Source organism: Delphinapterus leucas, chromosome 13 (genome assembly GCF_059928025.1).
Source record: "Delphinapterus leucas isolate spDelLeu-1000000601 "Yukka" chromosome 13, BTC_Dleu_Yukka2, whole genome shotgun sequence".
In the NCBI taxonomy this organism is placed as follows: Eukaryota; Metazoa; Chordata; class Mammalia; order Artiodactyla; family Monodontidae; genus Delphinapterus; species Delphinapterus leucas.
The window spans coordinates 9,164,392-9,184,776 of record NC_143141.1 but is presented as its reverse complement, the minus strand read 5'-3'; the positions used below and the strand labels follow the sequence as shown (position 1 = coordinate 9,184,776).

General features: G+C 40.7%; 1 protein-coding gene across 14 annotated transcripts in view; it reads left to right on the top strand.

Moving 5' to 3' along the window:
* The first annotated feature begins 301 nt into the window (after nucleotides 1-301).
* VWA3B (von Willebrand factor A domain containing 3B) overlaps nucleotides 302-20,385 on the top strand; it is a 211,733-nt gene continuing 191,649 nt past the window's right edge. For 4 of the 14 annotated variants that reach the window (XM_089922674.1, XM_089922679.1, XM_089922682.1 and 1 more), the window contains exons 1-3: nucleotides 5,529-7,502; nucleotides 8,102-8,329; nucleotides 19,039-19,133. In XM_089922674.1, the coding sequence (XP_089778800.1) occupies nucleotides 8,134-8,329; nucleotides 19,039-19,133 (291 nt within the window). In that variant the 5' untranslated portion in view covers nucleotides 5,529-7,502; nucleotides 8,102-8,133. Of the gene's footprint in view, nucleotides 403-3,415; nucleotides 3,672-5,528; nucleotides 7,503-8,101; nucleotides 8,330-19,038; nucleotides 19,134-20,385 lie in introns of those variants that run through there. The other 10 variants (XM_089922680.1, XM_089922678.1, XM_089922676.1 and 7 more) reach the window with 6 other exon arrangements.

Sequence of the window (20,385 nt, the reverse complement as noted above, 5' to 3'; positions counted from 1 at the left end):
CTTAGCTCTTTCGCAAAGCGGAGAAGAGGGCAGCAAAACCAGAGCTTACCTCTTCTGGTGGGCAGAGCCTCTTCTCTCCTACTCCCACCACATATTTGCCCCTCCAGGATTGGCAAGACGCCGGTAGAGAGATCTGAGCTTAGAAGGAGAGAGAGGCCCTAGCCTTGTGCCCAAGTCTTGTGCACACAAAGTGTTGCCAGGTCACCCTGCCCTAGGGTCAGAGGGCCCTAAAATGAGGAGATGTCTTATCTCCCATTGCCATTTCCAGTTTGTCTACTCCTCTCCTTAGGAACCGCAAAACGAGGATGACTCGGCCAAGGTAAGATTCAGGCCCATTCCTGAATATCGCTTCCATGTGATCAAAATCTCATCCCAGGAGTGTTGATTTTGCCAGCTTTTGGTGTAAGTATCTGTTTTGAAGAGTGATTTAAAATTTTCAAGTGTTTGGGACTTCCTGCTTAGATAAAATATTGTTCAAGTCTTAATTCAGCTATTGGGATATGACTGTAGACTCAAAGGCGTCCAGTTCATCGAAAAGCCACACTGAGTTGCAAAGGGGTTGATTAACAGGAAGTGTGGAAGGCAGAGGCAATTAGAAAATGGACCTGCTTTATGCCATTTAAAATTGAAATGTGTTCTGTTAAAAGCCCATTCAAGTCCAGTGAGGTTTTCATTGTGGCATTAATATCCGGTTCTAAGTGAATACTGTACAGCTGAGACAGCAGAACATTTCTTTTGCAGAAAGCTAAAGCCAGCAATTGACCATCACAGCACGTAATTACGAGGGTGGGGTGCTGAGGCAGGCTGCCCGGGTTCAGATTCTCCAGCCACCTTTTACTTGCTGAGTAGCCTTGGAGAAGTTGCTTGATCTTATGTCTCAGTTTCCTTGTCTGTCAAATGGGGATAATCATGGTATTTCCCTCCTGGAGTTTTTGTGAGGATTGAATGAAGTGATATATTTAAAGTGCTTAAAGCATTGTCTGGCATTCAAGAAATCCTAGCTATTATTTTTATTTATTTATTTATTTTTTGCGGTTCGCGAGCCTCTCACTGTTGTGGAGCACAGGCTCCGGACGCGCAAGCTCAGCGGCCATGGCTCACGGGCCCAGCCGCTCCGCGGCATGTGGGATCTTCCTGGACCGGGGCACGAACCCGTGTCCCCTGCATCGGCAGGCGGACTCCCAACCACTGCGCCACCGGGGAAGCCCCTCTAGCTATTATTTTTAAATGTCGAGTAACAGTGAACATAGTAATTGTCAAGGGCAGAAGAGTTATCCTTAAAAGTCCTGTTCCTCATGGAAGATGTTAGGTTGAGAGCCGCAAGCCTACATTCACTCCTCAAACAAAGAACAGTGAATTGAAGAATATCACAATATATACAAATGTCTGTTTGGACTTTGCCCACCCCAGCTATCTCAGGCAGCCCCTGGGCGGCCAAACTCCCTGGACCAACAGTGCCGACCAAGGTTCGACCAAGCACCTGATCCAGGTGCTCCACTCCCCACTTCCTCCTTTCTATTTGGGAATGCTACCGTGTAGCATTAACTCTCTCTCAGACTCTTTCTCATACATACATACAATTCTCTTGAATTAACATTCTAATTTTTCTCTGGTTCCAGTGTTTGTGGTGGGCTCAGGAAAATTGCTTTTCCTCCTTTTTATCATTTATCATCATCTTTGCCCCTCGCCCACCGAGATTCTAATCATGACCATAAGCCCGGCAGTGCCAGTGATGGGCTTGTTTAAGGAAAAGGAAGAACGATTCAACCTGAAAAGTAACCAGCACAAGGGTCAAATAACAATGTAAGGGCTGTCACAAGGCAGGAGGCAGTGCCAGGTGTGTGGTACTGACAACTGATTCTCTGAGTCTGGACAGGTGGAAAGAAATGATTGGGGCTGGTGTGTCCCCAAGGGTCAAGTGAAGACAGAGGAGCTTGAGCTCGACCTGTAGGCCCTGGGCAGGTCTGTGGCTCCCAAGTTGTGGTAATCCTGGTGAAGGGGGTGTTGGAGTAAAGGCACGTGTGGTCAAAGGCAGGGACCAGGTTAGGCTCCCTGTTGGAGGGTTTGAGTTGTGGACAAAGAGGCTGAAAGTACAATACGGGCCCTGAATGATAAACTCAGGTTAGACATTACTTTAAGGATGGGAGTGAAATAATAAATGCCAATTACTGAGTTTGATGGTAGGATACAAAATATCTGTAAAATGTAAATTCGAAACAAACGTGCGACAGTTCAGTCCAATGGCATATCACAACTGTGCTAAAGGTATTCTTATGCCAGACCAGCAAACAAAAATGAGGTGAACCATCCTGTGGCTGGCTGAACTGAAGTCCATGTCAGCTTTGCAATACTTCAAAATGGCCTAAACTTCTGCTCACTTATCTGTCTACAGTTTAAATAATTAATATTTAACATTTCCTAAGAATTTATGCTTGTAGGCACATAAATGTAAATGACAGAAGCATAGAGTCATCTGCAGTGACTTGCATATAATTGGCAAGTGTCCCAGGGAAGGGAGAAGGCATGGGGTGAAGGTGGAGACAGGACGGCCTGGTGTGACAGCATGAGGCAGTGGGTTTGGCTCAGCGGATGCTGTGCGCTCCATCTCACCCACCTGACCCAGAAATATGAGTCTGGCAGGGTGTGGACAGCAGGGATTAAGGTGGCATTGGCAAACGTGGGCGTGGGCGTGGCCGTTGTGCTACTTGCCTTCTGAACAGAATCTTCAGTACTGCTGAGTTTTTGTTTTTTGGGGGTGTGGTTGGCAGATGTCATTTGCAGGGCCAATGGTACACAATCTACTACCTTTGCATAATGATTTATGATCTGAGATCAAACCTTTCCGTACTTTTAAAGTTATAAAGGCATTAAAAGAATGTAGGAAAAGTAAACCCCTGTAGATGAAGTAGACTTTTCTGTCGAGGACAGAATTATTCAGTTCTAATATTAACTATGTTTTATTAGATCTTTGAGCCTACAAATAATCTGGTCACTTTTTGAGTTTTAAAATCTAAGACACAGTTTAATATCCCAATACATATAGTAAAACAATTCTTGCCTGTGGGATCTCCTCTTAAGGATTTAAAGACGCTTTTCACAAGCACAGTTTTATTTCCGAGTGACTGAAAAATCACAGACGCATATTTTGAGCTCTTTGCTTACTCGTTAAGGTACAAATAAAGTAAGAGAAAATAATGCCTATAGGAATACTTATATCCAAAGATATGAGGAATTTTGGTAACTAAAGCGCCCTCCCCCGCCCCCCACCCCCCCACCAGTTGCAAATTTGCAAAACCGCAGCACACTGTCCTTCCAATCCGTCTGTCTCAGCTGGACCCGGTACCCAGTCCCGCACCGCCCCAAGGCGGAACCACCTGGGAGTCCCACCCGTTCTCCTCTGGCTCCGCCTCCACGGGGGCCGGCTCGGGAAGCCGCGCCTTGATTGGCGGTGTCCGAGCAACCGCGGCGACGCAGTGGTCAACAGGTCGCGCTCGGGTCACGGAGATATCGAAAAGCTGGAATCCTGTTGCGCCAAGCGCGGACCCTGCGCCCGCTTTTTCAACCAACAGGATGCGTGGCTTGCCTGTCCTCTCGAGCCAGACGGCGCCCCTAGCATGGGAGGGCGGCTGCTGAACAGGAATCGCCTTGTCATTCATCTGACAGGTTGCCTAGTAAGTGTGGGATACTATCCCCTCACGTCAGAACCTCTGAGGTGCCGAGGTTTCCAGCAAGCTGCGTAGGGAAACCTTGGGATCATACAGTTTCCGAGCTGGACTAGCCCCCGCTTACAGATGCGGAAAGAGGCCCAGAAAAGCGCAGCGACTTGCTCTGACTCACTTAACTAATTCCTACGAGGGTCAGACCCAGAAACAAGGAACCGACCCCTCCTATTTCAGAGCTCATTGCACCATACCTCACTCCCAGGGAAAGCTCGGTCGCTCTGGTAGAGAACCAGCTTAGAAAAGTTTTGTCTGTACTATAGGCCAGCAGTAATAAGGTGAAGCAGGTAGAGTTTTCCAAATATTTAAGCTGAATTAATGCATAATTAAGTCATGCACGGTCCTTCAACCTCTGACCATATAGGACCTGCTCTCTTAAGGCATCAGGACTTCCACAGGGGCTCACCGCAGGACAGCCCTGGGGCAGCTCTTGGCCTCCTAGAACCGGCACGCCCTAGCAGCCCCAGGCTGGCTGTACACGGAGCCCCTAGTTACCTTGGTTGGGACCTTTTGGACTGTGCCAGCTTAATCAACTTTATATTTTTTCCCCAAATTCTGCCTGCCCGACCCTGCCTTCAGCTCAGACTTTCACTTCTTTATTTATTTTTTCTTTTTTCCATTTATACTTTTTCTATTTAGGAAACCCCTTTCTATTTCCCCAAACTTTGGCTCTTGGGATAGCTTTTAAAACTTAGGGAAGCGCTCAACTGGGATTTGTTGTTTCTAACTTCTGGGTTCCTCTATATTGTAATAACCTCAGAAGAAGAAACTGAATTATAATAGTAATAATAATACCATAGTAATATCTGGGAAATGTCTGTTTAAAGAGACAGCTGTTTCCTGCCCTGAGAATCTTTGCCTTGTTTGAAGATCAGGATTCTCAGTAATTCTGAGTGATCAATTTAATTCAACTCAACACCTGTACAAAATACCTGCTGTATATCAGGCCCTTTGCTTGAGGACATTCATGTAGTTTGTCCCTGTAGTCATTGAACCTTCTTTCAATCTAGGGAGGACAAACCTGAAGTGGCCAAGGCCATATGGGTGAAGTATCAAAGCAAAAACTAGGGCTTTCCCAGGGGGAGGATGCAGAAGGTTGGTGAGAGCATCTGGAGAGTCTTAACGAAGGAGCAGGTTTGGAAATGGGCCTTCAAGGCTAAGATTCCATGCAGGAGAATGACCTGAGAGCAGCTTAGATGTAGGAAAGCAGGAAGGCTGTGTGGAAGGGCTGCTTTGTCAGTTTACTTGACAACTTTGCTCTCGAAGGCTTCCTTGCTCTGACAGAGTAGCTCTTATCACATCTGTGTAAATGATCCCTTCTGTCGGAGGTGCCCTTTCTCTCCTTCCTTCTTTGTTTTCTCTGGATAAGTTCAACTTTCCAAGCTTTCATTTCCAACAAAATGGGTATTCTCAAGCTAAAAAGCCTGAAGGATCAAGATCTGAATTAGAATGACTCATGTAGGTTCTCTGATCCAGTAGAGCCAACCAGACTTAAAAAACAACTTTTATTTAAAAAAAAATCATTCGAATGCAAAAGAGACTGGGGCATACACCTTAGCTGGAGGATTCAGTTGTCTTTTGTTTGGAATTGAGAACACGTCCCTTTGGCTTAAAAACAAAAGCTATGACTCTTCTGAAATCTTCTTTAAGGTTCCAAATCCAGTTTAGTAGCCTTAGTAGGACAGTTTATGTAGCCGTGCTCCCTTTTTAACCTAGGGCCTGTAGCTTCCTCTAGTAAGAAGACTACAGGAGGTGGATGAATGTGTTTGAGAAGGAGAAAGATTAACTGGAAATGGTGAAATAGTGAGAAATATTCTGGGACTTCCTTTTTCTTGTTTCTGTAGGAAGCACTGGCCAAATTTAAAAGTTCTTCAGCTGGCAGTCTCTGTTGGGCAGATCTCAAAAAGAGTAGAAGCGTATTAGTCTGCCTTCCTTGCTCTTTTCATGTTCTGTGATTCTAAAGGAGGAGGAGCCCAAACTTCATAGCTCTGGGGACATGGTGGGTAAAAAGAGACTTGGAGAGGGCTTCCCTGGTGGCGCAGTTGTTGAGAGTCTGCCTGCGGATGCAGGGGACGCGGGTTCGTGCCCCGGTGCGGGAAGATCCCACATGCCGCGGAGCGGCTGGACCCGTGAGCCATGGCCGCTGAGCCTGTGCGTCCGGAGCCTGTGCTCCGCGACGGGAGAGGCCACAACAGTGAGAGGCCCGTGTATCGCAAAAAAACACAACAACAACAAAAGAGGATTGGAGAAAAAGTGGGTATATGAAACAAAGTACTAAAGGGTACTGACTTTTTTTTTTTTTAGCTTAAAAACATCCATGTATTAGCTCACAAACATGCAGTAATATAAAGGGTAATGACTTTTAAGGAATTTATTTGTACACAGTTCTTTCCAATACATCAAGTGCTCACCCACACGTAACTCATGTATTGCCACATTTGTTCCTTGCAGTGGACCTGGGAGTTAGGGTGTATTACCAATGTAGAGAGGAGGAATTGCTTGCCTGAAATGGCAGAATGGACCGACACAGAGTTTTCATTCTAAATCTTCCCACTCCTACGTGATGCTCTCCAAGATATTCTTGTAACATTCTCATCAAATTGAGCCCTTGTAGAAAGATCTTCACCAATAGCATGGGTTTGTGTACCTTTGGAATTCAACATATATGGACAATACAAATTCACATAAACCTTAAAATAGAAATCATTATCTTTAAAAACTTGAAAATGATAAGCCAGGAAGTTTATTGAGCCTGAGCTCTGATAATAAAGGTTAGTGCTCTGTCATCAGTGAGGACCCAGGAGCCCTGATGGGCAGCGTGGACAGCAGTCTTACTGGAAGGAATCAGTAAGCTTGTACCGTAGGACCAGGCTGGAAGTCACTTATTGCCATGGCAGAGAGGTTAAGAAATGGCTTTGACTTCTGCCTCTGCTTTACTGGCTATGGGTCCTGAACAAGTTCTTTAAATTCTTGAAGCTTCCAATTCCTCAAAGGTAAGTGGGGTGATAGCAGTGGGTAACGGATACCATGATGAATAATTTGTGGGTAGTGTCTTTAAAACGCTCTGTTCCTGGCCAACAAATGGAAGTTGCTGCGGTTGGTTTCATTACTGTAAAGTTCACAGAACATAGACTCTGGAGTGGGTTAGAATCTCAGCTACATCCCCCACCAGCTGTGAGAACTGGGCAAGTTAGTTAAGCACTCTGTCTTGGTTTCCTCATCTGTATGATGGGATTAATAGTACTACCTACCTCATAAGGTTATTGTAAGGAAAAGTATATACTACACAGAACATATATAAAGTTAAATAAATGTTTGCTAATAATAATACTTCTAACTTCTTTTCACAAAACCTCCCCAGCGTGGGTCGGATTGATTTCTGTTTGACTGAATTTGCATGTCATAACACTGATACTTTCAGAAAATAGGGTTAGAGTTTTAGAAATGGGAAAAGCGAGTTTTTCCATTGTTGAAAAATGTTACAGTCCAGGGAAACACATTTATATGCATTGCACATTCTAGGTACAGAGGGAAGCAGAGGTTTCTACTCTTTCTCCAAGTCATCAGGCCCTGCCTGAAGTTGCAATGAGTGGGTTAAGATTACATTACAGTCAGGCTCCTCCTTCCCTGTGTGTGCATCAGCTATGTTTAGGCAGGTCTGGATCAGTTCAGTGTGTTGTATATTGCATTGAGTCTGGTTGGTCTCAGAACAGCTTGGCTACATGAGCCAGAACGTTTAAGTACAGCTTTCGAGTGAAGTCCCAGAGAATGAAACGTGGGAAGGTGAGTCCCTGTATTCTATCAGGGCTGAGCCTCTGTCTGGTTGCCCCCATGTCCCTAGCTCCCAGTTAGCCACTCCACCTGAGAAAAGGTTTGTTTCCTTTCAGCGTTTTATCCTCTTTATCCTCTTTGGAAGAGGAAGGTCAGGTGTGATTATAACTGGAATACTGATGTGTCATGAAGGTTCAGGAGCGAATGTTTATTTTCCAAAATGGAAGAGTTTTGTATTTTTCTGATTATAAAAGTAAATCTTGTCTTAGAAATGTTTAACTAGTGTAAAAGTTTAAACAATATAGAAAAGGCAAAGACTACACGTGCTTCCACCACACAGAGAAAACTACTGTAAAAATTGGCACATATCTTTCTAGATGTTTTTCTGAGTGTCTGTGGGTATACACATGTAGACATTGAGTTTTATGGATACCTTTTAGCCATACATGTAGATATTTTCTTTGCCAACAAATATACAGTTTGTATTATAATTTTCACCTGATAGAATTCCAGTGATGGTTGCACTGTAATTTATATTAAACCAATCCTTGGTTGATGTTAGATTGTTTCCAAGTTTTCGGGAAGTCTGATGTTGACAATTGCCCTTACAGGAGGTCCCTATGACTTAGATCCTAGCTCAGAGATGGATGTACCAGGCTCATCTTCCACCATCTCTGAACAGCAGCTGCAGTGGCAAGAGGGACTGAGCAACGCCAGAACAGACTCGGCCAAGCAGAGTCTCATCTCTTCTGAGGAATGGCTTCAACTGCATGGGCTTAAGAGCAACAAATTGACCTTGAAACAGATTTTGTCACAGATTGGATTTCCACGTTGTGAAGGTATAATACTCACAAAGCAACACTGGCTGGAAAACCCAACCAGCATGCTGCCCTTTAGCCTTTGAGGAGGTTGCATCAGTTCTGAAGGTCCCTCAAAAGCACAGGTCTCTGAGTTTATTTTGATCTCACATCCTTATGGGTAAGAAAGGTTTGCGCACGGACCCCCAATATATGTATCAATATATTATTTAGATGTACAATCATCAACCCACATATTAAATATTAATAATGCTTAATTTCATTCTTTCTTCTTTTAAAGATGAAATAAGAAATAAATAGGAGTTATACCCCTTGTACCCGCAGATGTCTTGCTCACCCCCTGGCCTATGCAAACCCTTTTGGAGGCTATGGATTAGAACAATAGCTGTGTGTGGTTTCAGGGAGAACGTGCTATTTTCCTGTTGTGACCTGCCTGTTAATGGTCCAGTATTTTCTTAAATGTCTTAGTTAGAATGTTAGTTTTCAACTCCCAGGAGTACCGCCCTCCAACAGGGAGTATGGAAATGTGTGAGGGTTTTTTTGTTTTAAAGGACATGTTGACTTGAGTCGCTACTGAAATGTAGGGCCTGGGGACCAGAGATACTGAGTGTCTTACATTGTGTGATTGCCCACCCATTGGGACTGTGCTGGCCCACATTTCAGTAACACCCCACCTGAGGGAAACACTCCTTTAGTCAGGGCAATTTTCATTACTAGGATTTTATTCTGAATTTGTCGATTAATCAATTAAACATATTTTTTGAGCAGCCGTTAATACTGTGTTTTTCACATTTTTCACCAGTTCCCTTGACAGCTTTGTTCCATGCTGGTAATAAGGAAGATCTAGGGGATGTGGGTGTTACAGACTGATCTGGGGGCCCATCCTAAGGGCAAGGCCTTGCTCTTCAGGGCTCAAGCTGTGCCTTCTTATTTATCCTTCCACAAAGGCTAGTACAGCCAACCCTGTACCATCTAAATACCTTTTAGATGTGGGGGAGTCTGCAAGAGTCAGGGTCTGTGGGATTCCTTTATAAAGAAACAAACTCATGTTTCAAATAATTATAACTCAGTCATTAATATTAGCAAAATAGGAATTCTTTATATTTTGTCAAGGAGTTTTCCATTTAAGATCATGAAGGATATTGCTCCGTAATTTTCGTTTCATGTCCTTGTTAGGTTTTGGCATCAGGGTTATGCTGGCCTCATAAAATGATGTGGAAGTATTCCCTTCTCCTCTGTGTTCTGGTGGTGTTCGTATATGATTAGTACTATTTCAACTTTAAATGTTTGATAGAACTCACCAGCAAAACTTATCTGAGCCTGGAGTTTATAGGAGAAGTTTCATAAGAAATTCAGTTTCTGTAATTTACGTAGAACTATTCAGGTTTTCTGTTTCATCATGTCAGTTTTGGAAAGTTGTGTTTTTCAAGAAATTTGTCCCTTTCATGAATATTTTCTAATATATTGGCAAAACATTGTTCAAAATATTCCCTTAACATTTTTTAAATACCTGTAGAATCAGTAGTGATGTTCCCTCTTGATATTGATAATTTGTGTTTTCTCTCACTTTTCTTGATAAGTCTTGTTAGGGGTATATCATACCTCTTTTCAAAGAATCAAATTTGGGGTTTGTTGATTTTTTTTTTTTTCTATCCCTTGTTTTCTATTTCATTGATATCTGCTTTGATATTTATTATTTATTTCCTTCTACTTACTTTGAGTTTAACTTGCATTTCTTTTTCTATTTTAAGGTGGAAACGTAGATAATTGATCTTAAATCTTTCTTCTCTTCTCATATAGGTATTTAAAGTTATAAGTATTCCTCTAAGCATTGCTTAGGCTGAATCGCAGACATCTTGATAGGTGGTGTTTTCATTATTATTGAGTTTAAAGTATTTATTTCCTCTTTTTCTTAGATTCATATTCTTAGATTTCTTAGATTCATAATCTTTTTTCTTAGATTCATGTTTTTTAAGAAATGCGTTTAATTTCCAAATATGTTAGGACTTTTAAAGATATCTTTTTTGTAGTTGGATTTCTAATTCACTTCTATTGAGGTCAGAGAGCATCTCTTAGTCTTTGAAATTGACTGACATTTAACTTATGGCCCAGCATGTATCTTGCTGCACATTTCATACATGCTTGAAAACAATGTGTATTCTGCAGTTGTTAGGTGGTATCTATAAAGGTTAATTAGGTCAAGATGCTTGATAGTATTGTAGAGATGTTCTGTCTTCAGTGTTTTTTTTTTTCTAGTGGATTTGTCCATTTCTCCCTTTAGTTCTGTCAGTTTTGTTCGTGTAGTTTGAAACTCTAAATGCATACACATTTAAGATTTTCATATCTGTCTGATGAATTGGCAAATTTTAATAATTTTGAAATGTCCATCTTTATATCACACGGTAGTCCTTGTTTTGACATTTACTTTGTCTAATATTAATATAACCACTACAGCTTCCTCGTGCTTCATTTTTACATGGCATATATGTTTAGACTCTTCATTTACAGATTATCTGTACTCTCTGTCTTTAAAGAGTGCCCCTTTAACCCAGTTTCATAATCTGTCTTTTAATTGTAGTTTGGGTCTCTACATTTAATGTAGTAATTGACTCAGTGAGATTTAGGTTTACCATTTCACTGTTTGTTTTCCATTTGTCCCATCACTTTCTTTCCCCTCTGTTTCTCCTTTCCTGACCTCTTTTGGGTACATTGAATATTTTTGTATTTCATTTAATTCCATTTTCATTTTCCATTTGAATTGCAATAGGATTTTAAGGTATACCATTTTTTAAAAAATTAAGTTTTTAAAAAATTTTTTATTTATTTTATTTTTGGCTGTGTTGGGTCTTCATTGTGGTGCGCGGGCTTCTCATTGTGGTGGCTTCTCTTGTTGTGGAGCATTGGCTCTAGGCACGCAGGCTTCAGTAGTTGTGGCACACAGCCTCAGTAGTTGTGGTGCACGGGCTCAGTAGTTGTGGTGCACAGGCTTAGTTGCTCCGCGGCATGTGGGATCCTCCCAGACAAGGGCTCGAACCTGTGTCCCCTGCATTGGCAGGCAGATTCTTAACCACTGCGCCACCAGGGAAGCCCAAGGTATACCTTTTTGCATTGCATTTTCAGTGGTTGCTCTAGTGATTATATCCATAACTTGTCACGGTCTGGTAAAAGTTAGCTTTGCACTACTTCATGTAAAATGTAAGACTCTTATAACAGTATAGCTCCACTTATCCCCCATACCTGTCCTTGGTGTTATTGTTTTAGTATATTTTATTTTTACATATATCATAAACCTCACAATCCAGTGTTATAATTATTGCTTTAAAAAGTCATTTGTGTTTTAAAGAAATTGAGTGGGAAAAAATATATATCTTTGAAATTGACTGACATTTAATTTATGGCCCAGCATGTATCTTGCTGCACAGATATACATGTATATCTCAGTGCACAGGTGATGAGATCCAATTTGTTTTTTTTCTTGTATAGATCTTGCTAAGTCTCAGAGTTTTTCTCCCCCCTTTTCTTCCTGAAACTTTTATGATTTTACACCCTACATTTAGCCTGTGATTAATTTATTTTTTGTATAAGGTTGATTTTTTGGGACTATGGATATCCAATTTCTCCAGCAACTTTTATTGAAAAGACTATCCTTTCTCTTTTGAATTGCTTTTCTATCTTTGTTAAAAATTAGCTGGTTGTACTTATATGGGGCTATTTCTGGGTCCTCTGTTTTGTTCTATTTATCTGTATGTCCGTCTCTCCACCAAACCCCATACTCCTGATTACTATAATTATATAATGTCTTGACATTGGGTAGACTGATTCCTCCCTCTTTATTCTTTTTTTACAATTGTCTTAACTACTACTCTATTTTCTTTGCCTTTCCATATAAATTTTAGAATAACCATGTCTGTCTACAAAAATATTGCTGGGATTTTGATAGGAATTGCATTAAACCAGTATATCAATTTAAGGAGAATTGGCATCTTTACTATGTTGAGTCTTTCAGTCCATGAATATGGAGTATCTCTTCATTTATTTACATCTTTGATTTCCTTCAACACCTGTCTTGTAATTTTCAGTGTACAAGTATTGGACATGTTTTGTTAGATTTACTGCGTATTTCATTTTTCTGAGCAATTATAAGTGAAATTGTATTTTTGATTTTGGTTTCCACATGTTCATTGCTAGTATGTAGGAATATGGTTGATTTTTTAATGTTGATCTTCTATCCAGTGACCTTATTGAACACACATATTAATTCTACGAGGTTTTCTTTGGTTGTTGTTGATTCCTTGGGATTTCTAGGTAGACCATCATGTCACCTCCAAATAGGGCAGTTTTTTTTTTTTTTCGGTACGCGGGCCTCTCACTGTTGTGGCCTCTCGTGTTGCGGAGCACAGGCTCCGGACGCGCAGGCTCAGCGGCCATGGCTCACGGGCCCAGCCGCTCCGCGGCACAAACCCGTGTCCCCTGCATCGGCAGGCGGACTCTCAACCACTGCACCACCGGGAAAGCCCAATAGGGAAGGTTTTTATTCTTCCTTTCTGATCTATATGCCTTTTATTTCCTTGTCTTGTCGTGATGGCTAGAACTTGCAGTATTAGGTTGAATAGAAGTGGTAAGAGTAGACATCCTTACCTCATTTCAGATCTTAGGAGAAAGCTTTCAGTCTTTAACCATTAAGTATGATGTTAGGTTTTTTTGGTAGATTAAAAAAAAAAATCAAGTTAAGGAAGGTCCCTTATATTTCTAGTTTTCTGAGAGTTTTTATCATGAATGGGTGTTAGATTTTGTCAAATGCTTTTTCTGTGTCAGTTGAAAGGTTCATGTGATTTTTCTTCCCTAGCCTGTTAATTTGCTTGATTATATTGATTTTTGAATATTGAACCAGCCTTGTATCCTGGAATAAACATGACTCCATCATGTTGTATAATTTTTTTTATACTATATATTGCTGAATTCTACTTGCTAATTTTGTGTTAAGGAGTTTTGCATCTATATTCATGAAGGATATTTGTCTGTAGTTTCTCTTTTTTTATACTGCCTTTGTCAGATTTTGGTATCAGGGTAATGCTGGCTTCATAAAATGAGTTGGGAAATGTTCCCTTATCTTCTATATTCTGGAAAATATTGTATAGAATTTAATTCTTTCTGTGTTCAGTAGAATTATCCAGGGAACCTATCCAAGCCTGGGGATTTCTTTTTCTAGAAGTTTTTAAATTACAAATTTCTTTCCTTAATAAGGTATAGGACTATTCAAATGATCTATTTTGTATTGAGTGAGTTGTGGTAGTTTGCGTTTTTTGAGGAATTGATTCATTTCATCTAAGTTGTTTGATTTATGTGTGCAGAGTTGTTTGTAGTATTCCATTATTCTTTTGATTCTGTAGGGTTTTAAGTGATAGTCCCTGTTTCATTCCTGGTATCAATAATTCATGTCTTCTCTCTCTTTTTTTTTTTTTTTTTTGCGGTACACGGGCCTCTCACCGTTGTGGCCTCTCCCGTTGCGGAGCACAGGCTCTGGACGCGCAGGCTCAGCGGCCATGGCTCACGGGCCCAGCCGCTCCGCGGCATGTGGAATCCTCCCGGACTGGGGCACGAACCCGTGTCCCCTGCATCGGCAGGCGGACTCTCAACCACTGCGCCACCAGGGAAGCCCTTCTCTCTTTTTTTTAAAATTAATTTATTTTATTTATTTTTGCTGTGTTGGGTCTTCATTTCTGTGCGAGGGCTTTCTCCAGTTGCGGCAAGCGGGGGCCACTCTTCATCGCGGTGCGCGGGCCTCTCTTTTTGCGGAGCACAGGCTCCAGAAGCACAGGCTCAGCAGTTGTGGCTCATGGGCCTGGTTGCTCTGCGGCATGTGGGATCCTCCCAGACCAGGGCTCGAACCCGTGTCCCCTGCATTAGCAGGCAGATTCTCAACCACTGTGCCACCAGGGAAGCCCTATGTCTTCTCTCTTTTCATCTTTGTCAGTCTTGCTAGGGGTTTGTCAATTTTATTGATCTTATTAAAATACCAGTTTTTAATTTAATTGATTTTCTCTATTTTTCTTTGTTTAATTTCATTGATTTCTGCCTTGATCTTTATTATTTACTTCTGCATGCTTTGGATTTTATTTTGCTCTTCTTTTTCTAGTTTCTTCAGGTGGGACCTTTAGATTATTGTTCTGGGACTTTTCAGCTCTTCTTGTGTCAGGATTTAGTGCTATAAATTTCTCTCTTGAGACTGCTTGAGCTGTGTCCCTCAAATTTTCATATGTTGTATTATCATTTCATTTCATTATCAATTCATTTTATTGTATATCATTTCAGTTAAGAAAGTATTTTTTATTTCTGTTGAGACTTCTTTGATTCAAGGACTTTTTTTTTTTTTTTTTTAGAAGCATGTTATTTAGTTTCCAAGAGTTTGGAGATTTCTCTCATCTTTTAAAAATATTTTTTCTCTTTTTAATTTCTATTTTAACTTTTTTTTTTTTCAAACCCTTGTGTCGAGGGCTGACTTTCAATAGATCGCAGTGAGGGAGCTGCTCTGCTACATAAGAAACCCCGACCCAGAATCTCTTATCTTTTTGTTATTGATTTCTAGTTTGTTCCCACTGTGGACAGAGAACATACTCAGTTTCAATTCTTTTAAATTTTTCGAGGTTTGTTTTCTAGCCCTGGATATGGTTTACCTTGGTATATATTCTGTGGTACTTGAATGTGTATTCTTCTGTTGTTGTATGGAGTATTTTTTAAAATAAATGCCAATTAGATCCTGTTTATTCTTGCTGATTTTCTGTTTAGTTATTCTATCAATTGTTGACAGGAGTGATATTGAAATCTCCAACTATAATTGTGGATTTGTCTGTTTCTACTTTCAGTTCTATCAGTTTTTACTTTACATATTTGCTGCTCTGTTGTTTGGTGCATGTACGTTTAGAATTGCAAAGTCTTCCTGGTGGATTGACACTTTTATAATTATATAATGTTCTCCTCTATCCTTAGTAATATTCTTTCCTCTGTAGTTTACTTTTTTTACATTATATGGCCAATCCTGCTTTCTTTTTTTAAAATATTTACATGACTTATCTTTTTTGTCCTTTTACTTTTAACTTATACATCATTATATTTGAAGCAGGTTTTTATAGACACCTTATTATTGGGTCAGTTTTTAAATCCTCTTTGCCAGTCTCTTTTAATTGTTGTATCTAGACCAATTATATTAAATGTAATTATATGTTAGAGTTTGTTTGACATTTTATTTTTTGTTTTCTGTTGTTTTCCTCTGTTTTCCATTTATTTCTTTTTCTTGCCTATCTTTGGGTTACTTAAACATTTTTCAGAATTTAAAAAAATTTATCTATAGTATTTTTTGAGTATCTCTTCACACAGCTCTTTTAGTGGTTGTGCTAGGTATTACATTATAAATATGTAACTTATCAAAGTCTACTGGTGTCAGCATTTTATCAGTTTGAATGAAGAATGGTAACTATTTCCCTTTATGTCCCTTTAATCTCATTTATAACATGCTTTATTGTTTTTCTTCATACATTGAGAATCACATTAGGCTGTACTATACTTTTTAATTCAACCATCAAGCAATTTAGAAAATTCAAGAAGAGAAATCTGTTTTATTTACACATATTTATGCTTACTGTGTTCTTCCTTCCTGATGTTTCAAGGTTCTTTCTTTTATCGTCTCCTTCCTGTTTATAGAACTTCCTTTATTTATTCTGTAAGAATAGCTCTGCTGGCAACATTTTTTTTTTCTTTGTCTGACAATATCTTTATTTCTTCTTCATTCCTGAAGAATAATTTCACCAGATATAAGATTTGGGGTTGACAGTTCTTTTCTTTCAGCACTTAAAAGACATTGTGCCACTTCCTTCTGGCCTCTGTGATTTCTGATGAGAAATCCACTGTCATTAGAATTGATTATCTATATTAGTATGTAAATGTTTTTACCCTAATGTTTCTTTATTCAGTTCATTACATCTCCTTTATACACTTTCATATCATGTCCTCATTTTTAATCTCTTACAAGAATTTATGCATTTTACATCTGTTGATATTTATCATATTGGAAGTTAAAACTAAAACCCTTAAAAATATTTATTAATTCATTTAAAAGTAACAAACCCATTATATGTTAACATAACATTTTTAAGAAAAAAATGTTTTTTAAAATAAAAATGGTAGTGAGAAGAGTGGCACTGTTTTACATTTTTGCAAATTCCTTTAATATTTGTCCCAATAGAAAACAGCTAGATTCTCATATCTGCTTTTTAAAAAATAACAGCTTTATTGAGATGTAATTCACATACTATACGATTCACCCATTTAAAGTGTGCAATTCAATATTTACAGATATGTGCAACCATCATCACAGTCAACTTTAGAACATTTTCATCACTGCAGAAAGAAACCGTGTACTTCTTAGCTATGCACCCTGCCCATCAGACCCCAGCCCAAAGCAGTCTACTTTCTGTCTCTATAGATTTTCTTGTTCTGGACATTTTATATAAATGGAGTCATATAATATGTGGTGTTTTGTGACTGACATCTTTTACTTTAAAAAAAATTAATTAATTAATTTTTGGCTGAGTTGGGTCTTCGTTGCTGCGCGTGGGCTTTCTCTAGTTATGGCGAGTGGGGGCTACTCTTCACTGCGGTGCGCGGTCTTATTACGGTGGCTTGTCTTGTTGTGGAGCATTGGCTCTAGGCACGCAGGCTTTAGTAGTTGTGGCACACGGGCTCAGTAATTGTGGCTTGCAGGTTCTAGAGCGCAGGCTCAGTCGTTGTGGTGCACGGGCTTAGTTGCTCCACGGCATGGGGGATCTTCCTGGACCAGGGCTCGAACCCGTGTCCCCTGCATTGGCAGGCGGATTCTTAACCTCTGCACCACCAGGGAAGTCCCTGACATCTTTCACTTAATGTGATGTTTTTAAGATTCATCCATGTTGTAGCATGTACCAGAACTTTATTCATTTTATGGCCAAATAAAATCAGGAGATGAATTGTATGGATATTCCACAGTTTGTTTATCCACTTACCAGTTGATGGGTGGAGAGCTGATTCTTATTCTAGCAAGCAGTTAACTTGGTTGGACTCAAACTCCAAACTCTGCCTCCCTTATTAAATGAATGCAAATCTCACCAATTTCCTTTTTTCAAGGATTAATGCTACTCCAGTTTCTGCCTGTTCTTAATTGCTCTCCAGTGCCTTCAAGTAGCTATTTTAATATTTTGTCCAGGGCTTATAATTTTTTTCTGTGTGAGAGTTAGCCAATAAAATCTACTTCACCATTATTGGATGGGGAATTCATAATGCCTTAATTTTAATTGGCTTTTAATTTAATTTTAATACAGCTATGGAGCCTTATATAGATTCATCTTCTTCAATTCTCAGAAAATAGCCCTCCCTCCTGACTCCAGATAAATGTCTTAGGTAAAGAGAGAATGCTGCTGGTGATTTGACGCTGCTCTGTAGATGTCAGTCAAGATGTTGAAATCAGGGGCTTCCCTGGTGGCGCAGTGGTTGAGAGTCTGCCTGCCGATGCAGGGGACACGGGTCCGTGCCCCGGTCCGGGAAGATCCCACATGCCGCGGAGCGGCTGGGCCCGTGAGCCATGGCGGCTGAGCCTGTGCGTCCGGAGCCTGTGCTCTGCAACGGGAGAGGCCACAACGGTGAGAGGCCCGCATACTGCAAAGAAAAAAAAAAAAAAAAAAGATGTTGAAATCTTAGAAATGAAGATTTTAAAGATTGAGAGATTTATTGAGTGAGGTTATTGCTGATGGGATTCAAGTATCCATTCTTTGCTCTTTACTATTATGGACATTGAACTTCAGGACTTGTGAATTTTATCATTCCTGGTGATTTGGGACCAAACCTGGTCTCTAAAATTCAGCCTTGCCCCTTCTGCCTTTCCCAAGTAGGCCGTGATCCTGCCTCCCTAGAAAGGCAAAGGAAAGGAAGTGTTGGATCGAAGAGTACCACCACTCTCTCTACCACCTTTGAGACTTAATAATACTAACAATAACAGCAACAATAAAATAATTATCACAATAAAACAGCTCCATGAAGCCTTACCTCATCTCTGTCCTGCCAAGTCATAATTAGTCCTTGAAAGCTTCTGTTAGTTCTGCGAAGGAGTAAACATATGTTTCAGGAAGCACTGTACTCCCATTCTGTAAGCACTGTGTCTAGCGCATAGCGGTGCTCAATGAGTGTTTATGGGGTGGATGTTGAACAGCTGAGCATATGCTCTGAGAAGAAAGTGGTCTTGACATCCTGTATGAGTGTTCTGACTGTATTCCCTACTTGCTTCATCTCACTCATTTATTCATGAATCCCCACTCGAGGGAACAGTAGATAATATCTAAGTTTAATTTTTAAAATTCTGAAAACTAAGCCCAAGTCCTGAATAAAAGATCTCCGGAATTAAACACAGTTTCTATGTCATCTTTCTGACCCCTGCCTTAATCATTCTGGACAAAAGAACCAAGAGACCAAGAAACAAACCCTGTTCTTCCTCCCCATTCATTCATGCATCACAGGATTTCACATGTCGTAAACAGTCACATTTATCATAGCACCTAGAAATACTTCATTATCTAGAACAGAATACTAAGCATCACAGATTATTGGTGTCCCTGGGGATATAATCTGATGTCAGAGAATAGCATTTTGAAATAAAAATAAGTCTTGATAATGTACCATTTTGACTGCTTTTCTTTATAAACATGCAGATTATGTGACGTCTCTGGGGAGACTTGTGGCTTCCCGGTATGCAGATGGCCTGTTTCCACGGATCTACACAACGGAAGATGGCAGAGTGTACAATGTAAGTCGGAGTTCCCTCGATGGCCAGGTCCTGGGACATGCTACTGAGGTCTACATGGACAGGCAGGCAGGCCAAGGCCTTATCAGGGCTGGAGGATTTCTTCTGTGTGTAGACAGTGGTGAATGTCAAGGCCCAGGAACTGGGGAGAGAAGCACTTGACCCATTAGAGATGAGAGCAGAAAGGTCTTGACCGGAGGTGAAAACCTTTGCATATCAACACTTTGTTTTGCCTGGAAAATAAAGAAAGCAGTATGACAGAAGTTAGCTGAAAGGCAAGCACAAGCTGCTGTTATCTGGTAGATGCTCTAGGAATAGAGGACCCCTGATGCAGGTAGTAGTGGACAGAGATTGAGTGGCACCTGTTACTGGAGTCCTTCATTCCCAGCAATTCAACACGTGATTCCTGCGCACCCTTAACACGTCAGGTGCTGTGCACACCCCGGCCACCACAGGGAGCTCCAGAGACACACGTCCCATCATGTTGCTTCATGGATACTTTTTCATGTCACTGTACATTCATGTACCACCTGGATGGTTATTTCTTAACATTTAAAAAATGTACATTACTCTTATTTTCATTTTATTTTATTTTGGTGGCGCTGCGCAGCTTTTTTTATCTGAACCACCTTAAAATCAATGTGACAGTATTGAAAACGTCTGTCTTTGCCATCTAATTCCACCCACATGGCCCCTATGACATGGTCCCACCCTGGTTTCTGTGTTATGGTAGAGGTTTGTAGTAAGTGCCGTGAACTCTGGTGAGGGAGTTAGGAATTCTGCCGACACAGGGGCGTGGGGAGGGGGCTGGGATGAGAACGAAAGGAGTTGAAGGCAGAGGGACCAGCGTGAAAACGTAGAATTACATGGTGTGTTCCGAAGACACATTTTCCTTAACCATTTAGGTGTTTGGGGGTGTTGTGAAGATTGTTAACGTTGTTTTTTTTTTTAAGTACCAGATCTTTTAATGTCTGATTCTTCACAGCATAGGGTACACTTTTTTCTTATTCCTTTTGTCTGTCTCCTGCCTCCCTACACCCTGAAAGGCCTTGCACGATTTTGCCTGACCTGTGTGAACGATGCTTTATTTGTAAGTCACCTTTCAGGGGCAGCCCCTAGAGTGTTGGTGGCAGCCCTGGGTGATCAAGTGATCCAGGTACAGGGGAGCTTGGCCTGAGAGACAAGAGGACATAGGACAAAGGCTGTGAGCGGGAGGATGGGTAGTGGGGTGGCATCCCTTAGAGAAAGCCAGGCA